The sequence below is a fragment of the Mangifera indica genome, chromosome 10 (assembly GCF_011075055.1).
Source record: "Mangifera indica cultivar Alphonso chromosome 10, CATAS_Mindica_2.1, whole genome shotgun sequence".
In the NCBI taxonomy this organism is placed as follows: Eukaryota; Viridiplantae; Streptophyta; class Magnoliopsida; order Sapindales; family Anacardiaceae; genus Mangifera; species Mangifera indica.
The window spans coordinates 4473677-4494085 of record NC_058146.1 but is presented as its reverse complement, the minus strand read 5'-3'; the positions used below and the strand labels follow the sequence as shown (position 1 = coordinate 4494085).

General features: G+C 34.3%; 2 protein-coding genes and 1 pseudogene across 4 annotated transcripts; 1 reads left to right on the top strand and 2 right to left on the bottom strand.

Moving 5' to 3' along the window:
- Positions 1-165: 165 nt before the first annotated feature.
- Positions 166-5065, bottom strand: LOC123227550 (annotated as a pseudogene).
- A 5654-nt stretch (positions 5066-10719) lies between these two features.
- On the bottom strand, positions 10720-13032 carry LOC123227559 (AT-hook motif nuclear-localized protein 15-like). 2 transcript variants are annotated; one of them, XM_044652596.1, is made up of 2 exons: positions 12532-13032; positions 10720-12122 (listed from the first exon to the last, which is right to left on the bottom strand). In XM_044652596.1, the coding sequence occupies exon 2, from the start codon at positions 11927-11929 to the stop codon at positions 10904-10906; it is 1026 nt and encodes a 341-aa protein (XP_044508531.1). In that variant the 5' UTR covers positions 11930-12122; positions 12532-13032; the 3' UTR covers positions 10720-10903. The 2 variants fall into 2 exon arrangements, with proteins under 2 accessions (XP_044508531.1, XP_044508532.1); XM_044652597.1 differs by having other exon boundaries at positions 12538-13032.
- Positions 13033-16896: 3864 nt separating this feature from the next.
- Positions 16897-19614, top strand: LOC123227562 (thylakoid lumenal 15 kDa protein 1, chloroplastic). 2 transcript variants are annotated; one of them, XM_044652599.1, is made up of 8 exons: positions 16897-17114; positions 17252-17383; positions 17558-17653; positions 17740-17812; positions 18050-18111; positions 18487-18568; positions 19267-19327; positions 19407-19614. In XM_044652599.1, the coding sequence occupies exons 1-8, from the start codon at positions 16998-17000 to the stop codon at positions 19456-19458; spliced, it is 675 nt and encodes a 224-aa protein (XP_044508534.1). In that variant the 5' UTR covers positions 16897-16997; the 3' UTR covers positions 19459-19614. The 2 variants fall into 2 exon arrangements, with proteins under 2 accessions (XP_044508534.1, XP_044508535.1); XM_044652600.1 differs by having other exon boundaries at positions 16900-17114; positions 17255-17383.
- Positions 19615-20409: the final 795 nt, after the last annotated feature.

The following is a 20409-nucleotide window of genomic DNA, read 5'->3' as shown; positions in this document are numbered from 1 at the left end:
CAAAAAAGCGGCCAGGGTTAAATTAACCTCATACTTACAAGACAGACTTCCAAGGTTAAGTTAAGAAAACAATCTTACTGCTTCAAAATCAAGTCTTCAAAAAAGCATCCAGTTCAGACATTATTTTTAGAGAAGAATGTTTATTTGATGGCTGCATAAAGTTACTAATAAAGAGATCAAAGTCCATATCTTATGATTGAGTTGAAACAAAAGAAAACTGAGAACATTGAAATTATAGGAATAGATAAAATCACAGCTCATGAACACCGTTCTCTGGCATTCTGGAACATCTTTAACCATGGGCTAGGACCTTTCTTGTCCACGGTCCAGTGCTTTGGATACCATGGGAATTGCACATCAAGAAGCAACGCTCTGGATGAGGCATCATCGCAAGATGTCTTCCATCTGGTGAACAAAATGCTGCCACTCCTAAGGGGGAGCCATTGATATTAAATGGGTAAACTTCAGTAGGATTCCCATCATCATCACAGTATCTTACTGGGGCCAAATTTGAGTGAAGAACACGGCCTAGAACACCATCATCAGGGAAATATGCTCGCCCTTCGCCATGAGCTGCCCACACACCCAAGGTACTACCTTCCATTCCTTTGAACATTATAGCAGGTGAGTCCTTTATTGTCACACTTATGAAGCGGCATTCAAAACGACCTGATTTATTATGAACAAACCTTGGTTGTGACGGGTCCCCACCAGCTCCATTTACACCCCAAACTTGAGGCCCTGGAACCCATCCCAACAGAGCCATGAGCTGACATCCATTGCAAACACCAAGACTAAAAGTGTCTGGCCGCTTATAGAATTCCTGGAATTGATTTAGAAGTGGCTGATTGAATCTAATGGAAGCAGACCAACCTTTTGCAGAATCAAGAACATCAGCATAGCTAAAGCCTCCTACAAATACAATTCCACAGAATTCCAGAAGAGAGATGGCACCATTAAGAAGGTCTGACATTGTAACATCCCATGGTTCAAAACCTGCAGCATAAAAGGCCGCTGAAATTTCTCTATCCCCATTGCTACCTTCCTCTCGAAGAACAGCTACTTTTGGTTTCCAAGTTGCAGTCATGTACTTCTCATCTGTAAAGGAGGGTGTAAAGAACAATTCCAAGAACGTTCATGCCTAGACTTCAATCCTTCTTTTTCTGATTCCACACAAGAAGCCAATCTCTGGAACTTTTCTAGTTCAAAACTGGTTTCCTCCCACATGTCTCTTACAAAAGATGTTTTCTCATTCAGATGAGTAACCCCATCAACCTTCAATTCTATTGTGGGTGAGCCAGTCACCTGTCCAATGATCTCAGCAAAAACACCAGCACCATTTAGTCTTTTCAATACAATATCCAAGTTTTTCTTGCTCACCTCAAGAACAAGACGAAGCTCTTCTGCAAACAGTGTATGGAAGAGGCTGTGTCCTCCTGACTTCAAGTCCAATGTAACCCCATAGTTCCCAGCAAATGCCATTTCCAGTGTGCACACCAAAAGCCCACCATCACTAATATCATGACCAGCAGATAAAAGTTCATCTGCAAGAAGGTCTTGAACACCCTCAGATAGCCTTTCAAAATAAGGAAAATCTTCAACATCAGGAGACTCATCTCCAACTTGGTTGAACACTTGAGCAAGAGCAGATCCACCCAATCGGCGCTTCCCCTTTGTCAAATCAATGTGAAGTAAAACACCATCATCTCCTAGTTTCAAATCTGGGCTCACTGTTTTTGTTATGTCAGGACATGTGACATAGACACTAACAACAAGATTTCCAGGAGCTTTAACAACCTCTCCACCTGCATGTGCTGCCATTGAAAGACTGTCCTTTCCCCCATCAATTGCAATACCAAGTTCTATCATAGCTTCTGAAAGAGCTGTTGCAGCGTCATACATGGCTGCTCCTTCCCCGTTGAGCTTGGCAGCATACATCCAATTACCACTCGCTTTAATATCAGAGAGAGAAGTAACCTTCGCCCAAACAAGATTTGTAAGTGCTTCTCCAACTGCTAATCTAGCCATTGCTTTTGGATTCAGCAAGCCCTTGATTGGCTGCTCCCCGATGGCACATGCACCTCCAGTCAAATCAGTATATGTCTAAGCAATGACTGCAACGTCAGCAAGAGTGATTTGCAAGGGGCCAACAGTTTGTTGCTGTGCTACAAGCCCTGTCACATACCTATCCACCTTTGTTGTTAAGAATCGCTTGGAACAGACAGATGGAAGTGTCAATACCCTCTTCAGTGAATCCATCACCGTAATCCCAGGAGCAATATCAAGTGGCTCCCAAGCCTGGTCAAACCGAGAAAATTCAAAGGTCTTCTGAGGCATGTCCCCAAGTACTTTTTCAAGCTCAAGATCCACAGCAGGAGGAGGAGGAGGAAGTCCACTTGACTGACACTTTTGAATAGCTGAACTATCAACTAAAACAACACGTCCCTGACCATTAATGCTTCCAATTTAATGCTTCCAATAACAGCCATTGAAACTCTCTCTCTTTCACATATCGATTGTACCATATTGCAGCTTTCAGGCTTCACTAGGATTGCATCTTGCTCCTGATATTCTGCACCCAAATCTCTAAAACCGACACAGTGTGGTCACCAATTACAACAGCCCGTATATCAATCTCAGCACCCTTTGGGTAAATGATTTCCTTTACAACATTAAAGTTCCCACCGGCTCCTTGATCATGAATGCTTATAATTGGGTTATTCTCTCCCATTTTTATGCAAGCACGAACAACATGATATAATTTCTGTGCCATCTCAGCATCTCCACGCTGTACTGCATTAAAATCAAGATCTGCATCATTCTGCCCACTAACCATGCTAGATGCTGCTCCACCACCCATTCCGATACGATATGCTGGACCCCCAATCTTCGCAACTAACATTCCAATATCAGGCTCTCCTTTTGATATATGGGTATGATCAATCTGCCCAATGCCTCCACTGAACATAATTGGCTTCAACCATTCGCGCCTTTCGCCACTTGGGAGTCTCATTCCAAAACTTCAAGTGTAACCCTGAATCAATGGCTCCCCAAATTTGTTACCATAGTCTGAAGTACCATTACTGGCATCAACAAGGATTTGAAGTGGGGAAGCCAAGTTTGATGGATATCTAAAAGATGGATCTTCCCAAGGAGCATAAGACCCCTCTATATTGAGATTTCCAACACAGTAACCAGCTGTAGATGCAACAACAAAAGATCCTCTTCCTGTGGCATGAGTATCCCTGATTCGACCCCCTGCACCTGTCTCTGCACCAGGGTAAGGTGCCACTGCACATGGGAAATTGTGGGTCTCTGCTGTAAACAAAATATCAAGGTCATGAGTAGTTGCAATTAATGGACATGTTGAACCAGGTTGGACTGGTCGCAATTGCTTAGCTGGGAACCCCCTGATTGCACTTGAGTTATCCTTGAATCCAATGACAGAATTGTTTGGTTTGTCTGCAAGGTGCTCTTCACAATCTGCATAAGAGTTCTATCCATAGGTTTTCCATCAATGCAAATCTTCTCAGTAAAATACCAGTGCCTGCTGTGCTCACTATTAGATTGTGCAATATCAAACAATTCAACAGTTGATGGATTCCGTTTAATGTCATCCCTAAAGAGCCTGGTGTAATACTGCAAATCTTGCTCATCAAATGCCAAACCCATCTCCTGATTGATTTCCTCCAATGCCTTCCTGCCCTTCTCCATCACAGGCACATATCTGACTTCCTCTGGAACCACGCTGATCTCGAATGATGTCAACTTCTGGACATATATGCACTCAGTCATTCGATCATGATCCATTGCAGCAAAATCATTGATCTGATTATCTAGCAGATCTCCCTTACTGTACAACAAGTATCTCCTAGACCTCTCTAAACGAGTCACCTCTGTTAACCCACATGCCTGACATATCGATTCAGCATTAGCAGACCCTGCAGTAGTAAATGACAACCTAGGCCCAAACTCAATCATTATAGATTTCAACCCTTCTTGTCTCTTCTTCTTAAGAAAACTCTCAGCCCCCAAATTTTCTGGCTCATAAGTTTCTTGAAGAAGCCACTTCAAGACCCCAAGCTTCTCACTCGAAATACTTGAATCAACACCAATATTAAAACACTGCTCTGTTTTCAAACCAACAATCTTGTTCGAAATCTTTGTTTGAACTGACTTGAGAAGCTCAGCTGTTGCACTATCTTGAATTAATGGAACACGATAAAATGAACAACCTCTTTAGTGGGCTCTTCCAAAAATTTTGTTTGTTCATCGATGGAACTACCAACATTCCCAGAAACAACAGCTCGCAGCCTTGATTGGGCACAACATTTCAACGAAACACCTCTTATGTTAGATATACCAAACTTCGAATTCTGATTACATTTTGTGCCCCATAGAAAATGTTCCGGCTTGACAGCCGAGTTTTTATTCAAAAGGAGAGTATGCCTAGGTGTACCCTGTTATTAACATTTAAAAGAATAACAAAAAACCGTCAAATTTACTACCTCAATCAAAACCTTGAGACATAGAATCAGAAAAAAAAAAAAAAAACAGGATTATATGAAAATGAAAAGAAACACAGCATCGAAGAATGGGAAACTCAAAGCAGCTTTATATTTTACGCGTCTATCTCTGTAAATAAAGAGCAATTTCGTACGGTTTCCCGGGAGCCAAACAGATGGTAATGAATCAAAACTTACTTGCAAGAATTCAGCCGCTGTAATTTCCTTTAAACCAGCCATTTACACAGCCTGCAACCCCCACAACATAAACAAATATCAATAACTTCATTTGAAAGTCCAAACATCCCAGTAACACAAAATCAATACAAAACAGACCTTCATAAGATAATCAAATTAACAACCGAAACAGAGCCAAAATCAGACCATCCAAAAAAATCACTATCAATAACAAATATAAATTAAATACATATATATATGTAAAGAATGGTAGTGACCTTGTTGTAGTTGAATAAAAGAATCAGTGAAGCAAGTAGTAAGACTTTGGTGACAAGGGTTTTGTCTTATTACGGATCAAAACCCCACTTCATGTGTCGTCAGTAAAGAATTCTGTATTTGCTTTTAAGTAAGATTTTGTTCTGTTTTTTGTTTGAAGGCCGCCGATCTCGCCATCTGTGGGTCCAAACGAAAATCCAGTTCATGACGTGGCAATTTTCTAGTGGTTAAGTTAAATGTTTCTGTCGGAAGAAAATCTGTACAGAGATGAATACATAGTAAAAGTTTTATTATTATTTATTATTTATTTCAAAATTAGTTCTCGTTGAAAGAGGGATAATCATATAAGGTAAAAATTAAGAGGCAAGCTTGAAAAGTAATATGTTACGGGTGCATGCAATTAATTAGTAGTTATTTTTATTCTTATTTTAAAGAGATTTAGAATTTTAAAAAAAATCCTAATTTTAAGCAGAGGATTTGATATTTAATTGCATCAAAGAGTAAATAAATAAAATCATGCATCTTAATAAAGGTAAATACTTATGGCAACATCTAGTGGCAATGTATGGCATTAAGATCTAATTCTCTGATAATTAATATTATTATATTCTTATTACAAGTGTAATTTATATAAAGAGTAAATGATGCCCTTAAAGGGCATTTTGAGTGACAATGTACAGAGTTTCATGCATAACAGATTATGGGTTTTAATATTTTTGAATGATATTTTAATATTAAACTTTTAATTTACTGATTATAAGGTCGATCATTACACTCAGAGTTCCAATTCAATACGACATTGATTCCACTTTGAAGGGGTGGTGGTTTGACTTTGATGAAATTTATTGTTAAAAAAAAAAAGTAAATTATATTTTTTCACTTAAGATTTTGCTTTAGAATATTTTTTTATCCCTCATTGATATAAGTAACATTTTTTCATCTAAAATCAAACTTTATTAATGAAAAAACATTATTCGAAAGTAAAATTATCATTTATTTTTTTAAATTATCATATAACCCTAAATTTACAAAAAAAATAAATAAATCATTTAAATATCTAAATTACATAAAAACTCACTTATTTATCTTTTCTCTCACCTTCACCCCCTTCTCCTTCTCTTCCTACAAATAAATATGTCAATGATATATAGTTATATGTTTGAAGAGCAAATTGAAATTTTTGAAAATATTAGTGCTGAAATTCAAAAAAAATTTGGGGCTTTTATTGAAAATTTTAATATGTTTGTTGATACTTTTGAAAATGACAATAACACCCTAAAGAATTTAAAAAATTCAATAAATTAGAATTATAAATGTTATGTTATAACCTATTGGGGCTACAATAGTCTTTTCATAATATGAGGGTGAATATGATAACTTTTAAAGGAGTGGCGTCGTAGCTAATGTTTCCAAAAGATTTCACTGATTGATTTATGAGTTTTTAAAATTTTTAAGCGTTAAATTATCATTTTTTAAAAATTTAGATTTGATTCGTAAATAACTTATTCTTAAATTTTTTTCAAAATTAATTAATAATAAAATTATTACTTTAACCCTACATTGTTAATTTTTTTTAAATAAAATTTGATTTTAAATAAAAAATATTATTTATACCATATAACAATTGAAAAGACCACCATGGGTGGAATAAATGTAATTTATTACTCTTACAAGAACAATATTTACTCTTGTAAAGTTTGTGTGCAAAATTATGTGTCACATCATGAATGAAAAAAATTAATATAAATAAAGTCAATTAAAATGCTATATATTTCATTATCATCTATACATAACTTTGTATATGAACTTAGAAAAATTTATTCTCTTAATTCATGTGTCCCATAAGCACATTCTATCATTATTGAATTATGATTTTAGATTTATAATTATAGAAATATTGATTATATAGTAATTATTTTTTATATGTTTAATATAATATATGATTATTAAATTATGAATAATCAAAATCCGAATATGATTGTTCGACAAATAATCTAAAACGCTTATTTGTGTTAAAATATTTAGTATGCTTAATACTATAACTTTTCAGATTAGAAATATAGAAAAATTCATTAAATTCAGTAATCCGGTAATTTAAAAAAAGTTAATCTTACTAATTTTTGGATTACGGTTTAAATAATCTAAAAGTGTGCTTGTAATCCACAATTATATTCTTTATATACACGATTCTAAACATATCATAATTAATTATTTAATCTGATAATTTAAATGAAATAAGCTATACTAAATCGGCACTATATAATATTCTTCACTCCAAAACTCATTGGATTACTTCTCTTTCTTAGAATAAAATAAGTGTTAAGGATTATTAGATGAACTATTTGCTAGGGTGAGTGAATTTGATTACTTTGTTGAAAAGTTGGGAATCGAAACTAAAACTAGCCAACTATGAAGGTTTAAGAGCGGAAACTAAAATATGTGAGGACAAGCTCCTACTCAAAATTTATCCAATTAGTTTTAACTTTGATTATAAACAAAAAAGATTGTTCGCACATAATATTTGAAAAATAATTTATATTAACAATAGCGAATTAGTTGATAAGTATTCTAGTTATAGTTCTCCAATAATCATAAGAACTAGTGCTACTCCTACAATACATGAATGATTCCAAAAAATTATATCTTGTATCTCAAGAGGCATCTAAATACATCTTGAGAAAAAGGTGAGGATTAACACACTAGAATTCAAACCCAAGGGAGAAGCAACAGTAGTCCATTAGAATCACAACAGAGAAAAGTGCTCCACCCAGAAAGTAATTATTAAGTCCAAATCAATCAAGAAAGAAATACAATAGGAGGCGATGTGCTCGTAGGTCCATCTTATGCTCTTTGCTTCTTCCTTTTTTTTTTTTTTTTTTCACCAGAGGCTGGCTTCTCATTCTCCAAATTGTCATTTTTAGGTTCTTCAGGCAAAGCTGTGTGGAGAAATTTCCTTGTAAAACCAACATAACTTGACATCAAAGTTTTTATATGATTTGACCTAATATATGTTCACAATATTGTTTTTAGTTCTCCCCATCTTTAGTTCTCCCTCTCCTCTCCTGCCGGTTAAAATGACTTTAAAAAAACTATTTTTTTTATAAATTATAGATTTGATATCGTTTGGTCATTGATCCTCGTTATACACCTATTATAAGTTTTAGATTGGCCAATCAAATAGTAGTTGCCCGTTGTTCATTTGTGTCTAGCTGTGCTTCAAGAATTGATTTCAGAATGCTTAATTTGATGCATAACAGTTATTTAATTAATCATCTTAATGTATATCATTGCTATAAAACAAGACACTTTCCTATTTTGGTACATATCTTATGTCATGTCAAAGCAAATACTAAATTCCGTATACAACAATCATTTGGAAAAGAAATTACAAGCGTGGGTTTGAAATGGTTGGATGAACATTTGGATGTCGATAACACACTTAACAAGTTGGAGTTGGACCATTGTTTATTCTTCTACTTTTCTTCGGATATCAATGACTTTTCAAGTACTGCCTCAAAAGTCATAAACCCAACCAACATTAACAATTTCCTTAACTTCTAAGGTATAATAACATCAAAATTTTTGTTCTATTATCCCTTTAATGTCAAATTTCAGCGTCATCTCACAAGGATTTAGCAAGACTACCATTAGCTTTCTTGGGAAAAAGGGCAAAACAATGGCTGCCCAGTGCCCACCCACCAGATGGTTACATTAGTCAATGTAGTGGTTGCAGCTTTTTCCATTTTTTGACAAAGCTTGGTTGAGTTGCATTCTTATTGCTTTGTTTCATTTGCAAAACTATATAAATGTCGAGCCTCACCATAATTTTATCAGGATATTGTTGAGTAATACAGCAGAATTCTCAAAGGGTACCCTTCTATTGTGTCAATAGTATTTCTAATTTGTGAGGCTTTACCAAACTTCATATTCACCTCACAACTTTCAAGATCCCCAGAAAAATACAAATTAGCTAGTGAATCTACAAGAACTAGACTTCTAATTTGATTCATCTGGCCAATATTCAATAGTCTTGCAGGCACAAAGGGTTAAAAGATGATCACTACTCCAGACCAATTCTATTTTTTGTTTTTCCTAAAAATCAACTTCAATCTGCACAAAATGTCTTTACATCAACCAACTTTGATCAAGTGGGAGTAAAAGAAGCAAAAATACTTCACAACGACAATTGAAAACTTCCCAACTATTACTACCCACTTGACACGGAAGTTCTATAACGTAGGCAGCCTTACTTGACCATTTGAAGAAAAATTTCCAAACAAATTATGTTCAGAATATCATATCAGAAAAACTTGAGTAAAAGTAAACACAACTTAATAGCTGTTATGAAAATTACAGTCCCCTATGCTAATTAACAGCTCTTAGTCCCTAGTAAACACAGTATTCAGCTAAAACCAATCATAAAATGATATTAAAAAATATATATATATTTGCCTCACTATCTCAGATGAGAAATGATATATGCCAGAGAAGTGTTTATTTACCAAGAAAACAATCTTTCTGCTTCAAAATAAAGTAGAAGCAGCCAGTTCAGGCATTATTTATAGAGAATAAGTCCATATCTATGATTAAGTTGACACAGATGACAACCGAAAAAATTGAAATTATAGGAATAGATAAAATCACATTGCAACAAGTTGGTTTTTTTTTCTAATCCTACTTGTAACATTCATGCTTAACTCATTTGACAATTAGGTTCATAAAAGAGAGAGGGAGTATTAAAAACAATCAGAAATCATATAAACAATAGGCAGGAAAGGCTGAATGTATACATAAGTAATTCTCAAATATTGTCTGTCCATGTGTGGTTGATTTTCTTGTCGCTTGACAAAAATAACTTGGCCGAGGGAAAGATACAAAATTTTGACTAATATCATAGCAAATTTGAGTTGTTTAGGCATGTTTTTGTCCCAAGAGGAACAACTTTAAAATGTATCACTAAAATGAGACCCAAACTAGCAAGGCACTTGAAAACCACGAAGCAAAAGCTGCATAGATCAATAAAATCATTCATTAATGTCTTACAAAAAACGAAGCAGAAGATGCTTGACATTGTCAATATAGCTTTATATCTAAATGGCCAAAAAAAATTAAACACATTAGGATAGGACCATTGCTTCACATCAAATTTAGCCACAAGTCATAGAGTTCTAACCAATAAAATTATATACACATACTTTTGAGGATATATTTAGGTATAAAGATGATATATAATTTTGAATTAAAGATAAAAAAATATTTCATCACGTAATATCATTGCTCGAGCCCCAACATACATAAAGTATCCAACTAATTCAACTAGGTGGGGGATAAACCAAGTTGGGAATATCCTTGTGTAGCACAATATGCAAGTGTATTCACTTTACCATTCAACTTGGATTTACTGAAACGACCATTGTGGAGGAAATTTGGATAAATCAATCCCACCGACTCCCTATTTTTCTCCCGCTCCCCATCCCTATCTATCTGTGCTAATATAGAAAATTTTCATCTATCAATTCCCAAAAAAGTTAAATTTCAATCATAACATTAATACTATTAAGTCACAAATTACGGAAGCATCATAAAAGGCTACGTTCTTCCATAAAATTAATTCGGTGAGCTTACCATAAACGAGCAGAGTCATAAGCTTCAGTAGCATCAATTCCATTTTTCTTGTAGCTGCTATTCCTACATCATAAAAGGCTAAAATCTTCCACAAAGAAAAGTTTATTAGAGAGAAGAAACAAAGACAATCAAAGAGTATCCAAAACATGGCAAAACGTAATTCACTATAGTGATCACTTGATCAAGGTTCACAAAGATAAAGAAACCTAGCTAATCTTCCTTGCTATGCTTATACATTAAATTATTAGTACATTTTGCACAAAACCAGTTAGAAAAACCTTCTCTTTCTCTTCCCCATCAACATCTCTACTTCTCTCTGATTAGTTGAACGGAGGCGGACGAGGCGGTGGAGCCCAAAATACATCATGAGGCATTTGTCCATTAGGAAGCAAATTAGGAGGCAGATTATATATAGGCATAGGAATTGTTGTTGAACCACCTTGCTCACCGCCCAAACTCTGAGACTGACCACCACCACCATTATTATTTTCATTTCCTTGCTGTTGCAAGCCCTGAGACTGTCCAATTGACCCACCACCACCACTAGGTTCTCCTTCATCTTCAATAGGTAACCTCTCATATGTAGCATTAGTAAATGTAGCTGCTATCACAATCACTGGCCCTGACGCCATTAAAGCCCCCATTACAGTTCCCCCCACCACCTGACCTTGTCCACCAGCTAAATACACGGTTAAACCCGTGGCTCCAGGTGGCGATGGAGCCGGCAAAAACGCACCGGATAATGATAAAATCTCGAACCTTCCATGGAGCGTGATAATCCCACCTGGTGCTGCTGGTTGTCTGAGTGTAACATTGGTCACGATGCCGCTTCCACTTAAGACGGAGACGCCACGGTGGCGGCGCTGAGCGAAATTCGCGATGCTCTCAACGATGTCAGTGCCGCTTGTGATTTCAAGTACGTGGCTACGGAGAGAGTTAGGGCTTTCTTTGGTAATGACAATGGGTGGTTTTGGCTTATTCCTCGAACCAGGTGGTCTTCCTCTGGGTCGACGAGAGGATGAACCGTAACCCGGTTCGGTGGTTTCGAGGCCCAAGTTTTGATCTTCAGATTCGTTGTTGTCGCGGCTGTCTTCTTGGTCATCCTGGTGTTGTTGTTGGTTCTGGGTGGCGGCGTTAGGGCTATTGGTGCTGGCGTTATTTGCGTTAATGTTATTGGTGTTTGTTGCGCTATTTGCGTTATTGTCTATGAAGTCTTGCTCTCTTCTTGCACCGAGACGACTAAGACTGCTATGTTCCTCTTCTGGATTCCTCAAGTGAAGACTCGGAGGTGGAGTTGTTGGATCAACACCTCTCATTGCCATATTTCCAGCCCACCAGCGATTCATAATTGGTTCCTTGAGAATCAATATAAGAAGATAACAAGATTAGTCTTCGTTTGCTAGCCTTTATTATTGGTAAGCTTTATCTTCCTCGCCGCTTTCTTGAACAGTGGGATGATGAAAAGCACCAAACACTGAGAAGTCGGATAAAACTCACGGATTCTTTTTCCCCTTTGATTTGATCTTTGTTTGTTTCCTGCTGTAGATTGAGAGGTCTCTAATATAAGAAACGCAAATCCAAGAGTATATAATCCAAAACCTTATCCCTTTCCCCTTTTTCTCACCCAAAAATCAGCCGAACCCATCTAGCCATGTTGCATGAACCAGACACTAAAGATATGGGTTCCTCTTATTTTGCATGAAAATCCCTACCCATTAGTCCCAAAATTCCAAAAATCAGATCCCACAAACCCCCTACTTCACATAAACCCCAAAAAGCTTCAAAGATCTAACCTTTCAGTGCCAACCCAGCTTCATCTACCCATTTACAATCTTTTAACCCCACACCCATGAAACATAGAGAACAACGTGTTTATATAATACGAGGTAGAAATTAACAAAAAAGAGTTAAATAATCTGCTGGTCAGGAGGGGAAGAAATTAAAGTACCTGTACCTCTTTACACAAAGAATCAGCTGCAAGTACGATTACTCTTTGAGGGTTCTCCGGTTTTTTCCGCTTGTTTCACAGTTTCATACTGTTCTAGGCGTACGTTAAATCTGCCAACAACTCAAATTTAACACACTTGCTGGCGACTGGCGTACGATAACGATTCGTGTACCACTCAAAACAGGTAAGCGGTTTTGCAGAAAATGGCTTTTCCTTGTCCCCCTTGTTCCCAGTTTTGTCCTGTACAAGTTTCAATTCAATCCCTAACCCCAAGTTCGATGAGACCTAGCTTCACTCCTCTACAACAAGCAACAAAATAAACACCCCCCAGTGATTTTTGTCGAATAAATTAACTGACAGTTCCACCTATAAAGTACCACATGGTGGAGTATAATTGGCAAGGAAAGAGGTTCTCAAGATGAAAAAGTACAGAAGAAAAGAAGGAATAGAAAAAGAGAGAGAGAAAGAGTAGCTCGAAGCATTTGGTAAGAAGTGGACTAAACTTCTGAATCTTGAATGGCGTGGGGTAACGTGCGCATGAGAGAGAGAGGAGAAGGGGGAGATGGGTAGTGGGAACACGTCACTGTGTTCAAGTCCCGACAAGGAATTGAATGCCAAGGTCTGCAAGATGTCACCTCTAAAAACCGTGCCAAATCGGGCCGCATCATGTTTGAATTCGCGTAAACTTGCTTGAATTGGGCTAAACCAACTTAACTTTGACTTCAAATTTAACTTGACTGAGAAGAATTAAATTTAAATTTGAATTAATTTCAAATTTTATTTAAACTTTAAAATCGACTTATACTGTAATAGAATAATAATATTAAAATAATTTATTTTAATATATATTAATTAAAATAATATTATATTTGTATTAAATTTTTAAAATTTACATAATTAACTAGACAAATATTTTTAAAATTCAAATTTAAATCAAAAAATAATTCATTCTCAAGTTTAAATTTAAAATTGAGTTTATTTAAGTTGAGTTTGAATTTATTCAAATAAAATTTAAACTCAAACTCAATCAAACTCCATTAGAAATCAGCCCAACCAGTATTCCCACCATTTTTGTTTCTTCTCAGTCAATCTCTCCAGTCTTTTATCACTGCTGCTCTTATTAACTCTGATACCTTTTTTTTTTTTTTTTTAAATAATTTTCATTTCTTTTCTTTCTTTGTAATTCTCATCTGTGACCATTTTCGGTGATTGGTGTCTTTCTATCTTTATGACTTTTTTTAATGCACGCTTTCAGTCGTTTTACCAGAAAGCCACCGGGCTTGGGATCGTCCTGTTATACGTATCTCCTGAGATTGTGACCTCACTAATTTTTAAGAATTATTGCTTAATTATTCGGTTGATTTCACTGTATAGTATTTATGCTGATGCAAAGGGCTTACACATTTTATTATTTTTTAGGTAATATTTTATATATTTATTTTAAATACATAAATAAATAAATATATTATTTGATTTTTTATTTAATATTATTTAATTATATGAGAATTTTTATAAATATATATTTATTTATATATTTAAATATGTATATATAATTTTATTATTATTATTATTATTATTATTATATATCATCGAATTCATCTAATTCCCTACCATGAGTTCTGGTGTTTTCCTTATAGAAGGAAATTTTGCCTTTATCAACCTTTGCAAGAACACTTAAAACTTTAAACAATAATGGATGCACACTTATGTGTGTCATCACATGAGTGATTATTATTTTATCTTTAATTTAAAATTATTCAATCACATAATAACACGTATTAAATATATACATATTTATATATTCAAAATAGGTACATATAATTTTATTGTTATTTAGAAACAAAAATTGAAAAATGATACATTTTTCCTCTCTCAAATGTCCTTTTTCTAATATCCACATATATTCTTTTGCAAAAAATACCTTGAATCCAAAAACAAAAACCTTTACTTTCCATCATCAAGCAACAAACTTTTTAGGCGTCTCCAATATAAAACCTAGAAAACTCTTTGCATCTTTAAATACTGTAAATCGATTTATTTTATGTAAATATTTTGAAATCAACCTCAACATTTTTCATGTTTTCGAATATAAGCTATGTGTTGAAATAGATTCGAAACGGTTGGTAACTGTAAATGAAACCTACATTTTTTATGTTTGAAAGGGCAATTACTATCTTTTTCGAACAACTTCTATGCAAAAAATTGTGTGAAAGGGTAGTTACTATAAGTTTCGAACAATTTATGTGCAAAGAGTTGTTCGAAAAGACATTTACTATTAACTTCGAATAACTTTTTATAATGTGTTAGGCAAACTATTGTTTTTCTTTGACTAATTCTTGTGTTTGGTGTTTATTGCCTTGACAAATTTTGTTATTACGTTTCTTTGAGAAAACTTAAGTTTTTACAAAACAATGTAAACGTTTATGAGACATGTGACAATTGATATAAAGATTTCAAGTACATGGATGGTGGACGCAATGATAGAGATAAGTAAGAGGTATAAAGCGCGTGCTTTATGCATGGTGCATGTATGTGAGTGGTAGACGCCACATCAGATGATAATGTTTGTGCTTTATGGTAGAAAGAATATGTGCAAAGGATGCAATATTAGGCGGCCATACTGTCAAGCACGTGGGTTCAAGGTGGTGAATGAAAATCAGTGGGAAAAATGAATGAATAGTGACGTAAGATTTGGGTCTATATAACCAAATATATGGATTTATTAATGACATTGTCAAGATAAATGTGTCTCGTTTACTTATATTTTCATAATAATATGCATTCTCAGTTGGTTCTTATTTACCATTTTGAACAACTTCTTGTTAAAAAGAGTTATACGAGAAAATAATTACTGATATTTCAGATAACATTAAAGTCGTATCAAACAGTTACAAGAATTAGTATTACATAATAAATATGAAGAATCTACAAGTATAAATTAGAAAATATGACAAAAAGCCAAGGGGGTTGTAATGTCAATTATTTAATTATTTAAGTCTAACAACCAATAAAAGCGGGTTGCATACAATGTAATAGTAAAATTTAGTGTAAGCATATTTAGATTTTAAACATTAACAAAAATCACTTAGACGAAGAATGATATATACATTATGAAAATAAATGTGATTTGGATATAGTGAGTGGCTCAAATCAGAACTACACGAACCCAAGTCTTCGAGGTGCACATAAGTAATATAAGCTAATGTTTTTACTAGGATTTAGAGCTTCTTATATTGTTTGTGCCACTAGAAAGATGAATACGATCAGTTCTAACTTGAGTTATCCATTATATTCAAAACACATTTACATTCATAATATATAGTATCTTGTCCCTTATAGATTGTCTTTGTTAATGTTTGTAATCTAATGAAGCTTGCACTTGACTTTACCATGACATTGTATCAACCCGGTCTCCTTGGTTTCCAATTTAATTGTGTACAATGTCATGCCCTTAATTCATGTGTCACATTAGCATTCCTTATACACCAAAAAAAAAAAAAAAAGAGAAAAATATGTTAGAAGAAGTAAAACCTAAATAGAAACAAAATTTAAATAGAAAACTCAAATAAACTACAAACTCAAAAGTTAGTCAAATGAAAATCTTAACACGAATTCACCAAATATCAGTCAACACAAATTCGACAAATAACAAAATATTCATGAAGAATATTGTTGGAAAATTTGTTCGAAATTGGTCTAAATTGTTGTTTCAAACAACTTAAAAAAAAAACATAAAAATTATCTCCAAAACCGTGTTTTTTTTGATAAAACAATTGGTATTAAATAAAAAAGATTAACATAGAAGAATATAAACTAAATAACCGTGCAAAGTAATTGCTATATTGAACCACAAAAACAATAATAAAAATTTTTATATTTTAAATTAATAAAAATTAATATTTAATTATATAATAATATACTATTATTAATACACATAATATTATTCATTAATAAGATTAGCAGGTGTCCGCTACTATTTTGTGAAATTTATAAAGTCCCTTCTAACAACTTTGGGGGAAGCTCAATTTCCAACACTCTTTAGACAAAGTGACTGTCATTAAGCCCGTTAATTCAATACCCAGGCCCATCTTAACCTTCTGTTGGGCTTACCGTTCAAAGCTCTTAGGCCCATACCCAAACCAAACTCTTGAACCTTCATCTTCTTCGCGTACTCGCAAACTGCGGTGTACCCTAAAAATAAGACTTTAGGTACAAGATGGAGCTAACTCAAGTCTCTTTTAAATATACTTTAATATCAATTTTTTAATTTATTTGATTAAACAAAATATGTTACTAAATCCTCTGATAAAAAAAAGGGACTTGCTTGGGTGTTATTCTTTATTAAAGAAAAAAGAAACTACCCGTGTGAATAACCACACCCGAACATATCCATATCCTCTCCGATTTTGCGCTCATTATCCATTTGCTATACTGTCGCTGCGACTTCTCAGAAAATCCAAACTACAATGGCTCTTCTCAACGTCTCATTTTCTTCCAAAATCCCACCAAAACTTCCTCTTTCTTCTAATAAACCCTTCTTTACAAACTCTTTTCTATCCTTCTCTAGCTTCCCTTCGCCCCAGGTTACCCTTCATCCTCTCCAATTTACTAATTTTATTTACATGCAATGTGAACTGATCGTTCATATATTATGTATCCATGTTCAAGCCAATGAATTTGCATAGTTTTTACGTTTTGTTTGTTTTCTGTTTTGTTACAGCAGATACTGAAAAGAGAATTCAAGTGTAATGAGAATCTGGTTTTTTGTTTAAGTAAGTCCCTGGCTAAAGCTAGCTTTTTTGCTCTTGTGTCTGCTTCATTGTTCTTTGTTGATCCAGCTCTTTCATTTAAGGTAAAATAAAAGTTCCCCTTTTAATTGTTAGAATGTTTTGATTAATTTTTGGTTTGGAAGTTGAGAAGGTAAATATCGGATTAGAGAAAGGTTGAATTAACTGAAAGAAACTGTTTATATTTTTATCAAGTCTTGAAGCTTTTTCTTCTATGGTGATTTAATTAATTGTGGAAGGGAGGAGGTCCATACGGTGCTGAAGTAACAAGGGGCCAAGATCTTAGTGGGAAGGACTTCAGTGGCAAGACTTTGATCAAGCAAGACTTCAAAACGGTCTTAATTAATCATATTTTTGCTTATGTATGTGTGTATTTAACTTTATATGATAATTGAGAAATGGGTTTGTTTTATCTGCTCAGTCTATATTGAGACAAGCCAATTTTAGGGGTGCGAATTTGCTAGGTGCTAGCTTCTTTGATGCAGATTTAACAGGTAAACTTGATTCCTTTCTCAAGGATAAACTAATAAACGTTTTGTTTTGTATTTGATCTTTGCATTATTCTTCATCATCAAATTAAGTTCATGACTTTTGCTGTTTCCAAGAGTCATTACATGCTCATTACAAAGCTTAGAACGAAAAAAATCTAAATGAAGTTTCTGTTGGGGCTTCTTTCGGAGGCCGATTTAGTATTGTCTATTATCTATTGCTTTTCCTTTTTCGTTAACCAGGGGCTGATCTTTCTGATGCTGATCTCAGAGGGGCAGACTTTTCCTTGGCAAATGTGACAAAGGTGAATTTGTCCATTTATGTTTTTTACATCATTTATGAAAAAACTTAATGGGAGACAGATTTTCTAATGACTGGTAGATTGGTTTGATTTGAATCATATTAATATAAGTACTCCTGGTTGAATTTTATTGGCATCTGTCCAGATAGGCTGTGCTCGGGGACCTTTGCTATAAGCACTATTAATTTACCTATTCCTTGATGCTCTTAAATATAAGAGACAGTGCAGTGCCACTTATTTTACATTTTTCATATAATTAGAATTTGATTGCATATTTAATTTGTTTAACCCTTTGAAATTTTTAACATTTGTGAACCTAAAATGTAGTCTTTAAGCTTTGTGTGACGTTGTGGTGCACACACTTACCAATTTCTGCAGGCAAATCTAAGCAATGCTAACTTGGAAGGGGCACTTGCTACTGGGAACACATCTTTCAAGGGATCTAAAATAACTGGTGCTGGTATGTAGAAACCATTTCGTAGTGATATTTTTTAATAGCTAAACTATTTACAGTTCATTCCATATCTTGAGTCGATCAATTAGGGGTCATATCATTGTACTCTACATAGGCAACCTGGCCGATCTACTTAAATTACATTACTTTGGCTGTATGCTGCTGACAAAAAGAGCGAAATGTTTTAGAAAACACTATGACGGGAAACTAATTAGCAAAGGTTAAACCTGGAAAACATTTGGTTATTTTCAGTTCAGTTATAGTTACTGATTTATCAACATAAGATGCCTAGGAGTTGTTAATGAGATATTGTTTTGTTTGGAATATTGACCTGCGTATTTCTATTCATAGGTAAAATAACTTATTCATATAAATTAGTGAATAGCAACTGAGAGACTATTTTTTTTCAAGTCACTAGGTATTATGAAAAGGACTGTTACATTTTATATTTCTCTGGCAAAGGACATTTACAGACTGTAAATGCGCTTGCTTTCTACTTGCACACTCACACGTGTGCACACTATTTTGATAAGGTTGGGTTAGCAGCTTCAAAGTTTGTTTTTCCATTTTTAAAACTGCAATTGAGCTTCAATCTGTTCCTGAAAACAACCACTAATATTTTCTTAGTCTTGGACAACTTAAAAATGAGCTTTCGCAAATCCTGCAGTGGTTTGTTTTGGCTGATTACCTTTGTCTGATGACAGACTTTACTGATGTGCCATTGAGAGATGATCAGCGGGAATACCTTTGCAAAATTGCAGATGGGTAAGTTGAGTTTAATTTGTTGCACTAATTTCTTCTAATATGCAATCATTTTCTGATTAAGGCAGCCTTTCATCGTTAGGGTTAATGCAACAACCGGCAATGCAACACGCGACACATTACTTTGCAGCTAGAATTTCTTTACTCATGTACAGAAAGGAAGTGGCATTGGCATCAGTTAATCTGTAACTGTGGCCGATGGAGAGGCTTATGTTAATCTTGAATAATAAATCCGAGCAAGTAATATTTACATTGTGTGTTTTGTGCATAATGAAAGAGATCCTCAAACACTTATCAGCGTCCATGGAGAATATTGGTTGCTTCTTTCTGCATATTGAAATGACACTAGACAAAGCAAGCATTTCATTTTCTCTTTTCGGACCATTTGGTTGAAAATTACCCGTGGCCAGCCACAGGTACCACTTTCTAATCCTAATCCGCAAATTGCCACCCTATGCTTCCACCTAGAAGTGTTGCCGGGCCACGCCTACTCTGCTACAGTGCAGACCTAGTGGGTCGGGCTGATCCATCAGGGTTTGAAGGCCTGTGGCACAATCTAACAGACCTTGAGCTGTGCTATATCAGATCCCAAAGGGACCAGCCTGTTGAATTATATATTATTTTTTAAATTTTTTATTCATATTAATTCATTATTTCTCATTATATTAATAATAAATAATTAATCAGTTTAAATACTCTATATTAATCATTGTTAATAACTAAATTTACTCACAATATTAATAATAAATAATTAATACATTTGAGTTTCTTATATTAATTCATTATTACTTTTTTTATTCTCGATAGTATTTATAAATACATTGGGTTTTATATTAATGATAAATAATTAACATATTCTTTTAAATGTAACGGATAATGTCAAGTCAAGCCAAGTCGGTATATAGGTTGAATTTCATAGCCTAAACACAACCCACTTAATTTAAGTAGGGCGATTTTCAAGTCAAATTCAACTTATATTAAAGTTGTTTGAACTTAATTTATTTAAAGAGAGCTTAACTCGATTTCAAACTCAAGTAAAACTTTAAGCCCAATTTGATACTGTAATCAAATAAAAAATAATTAAA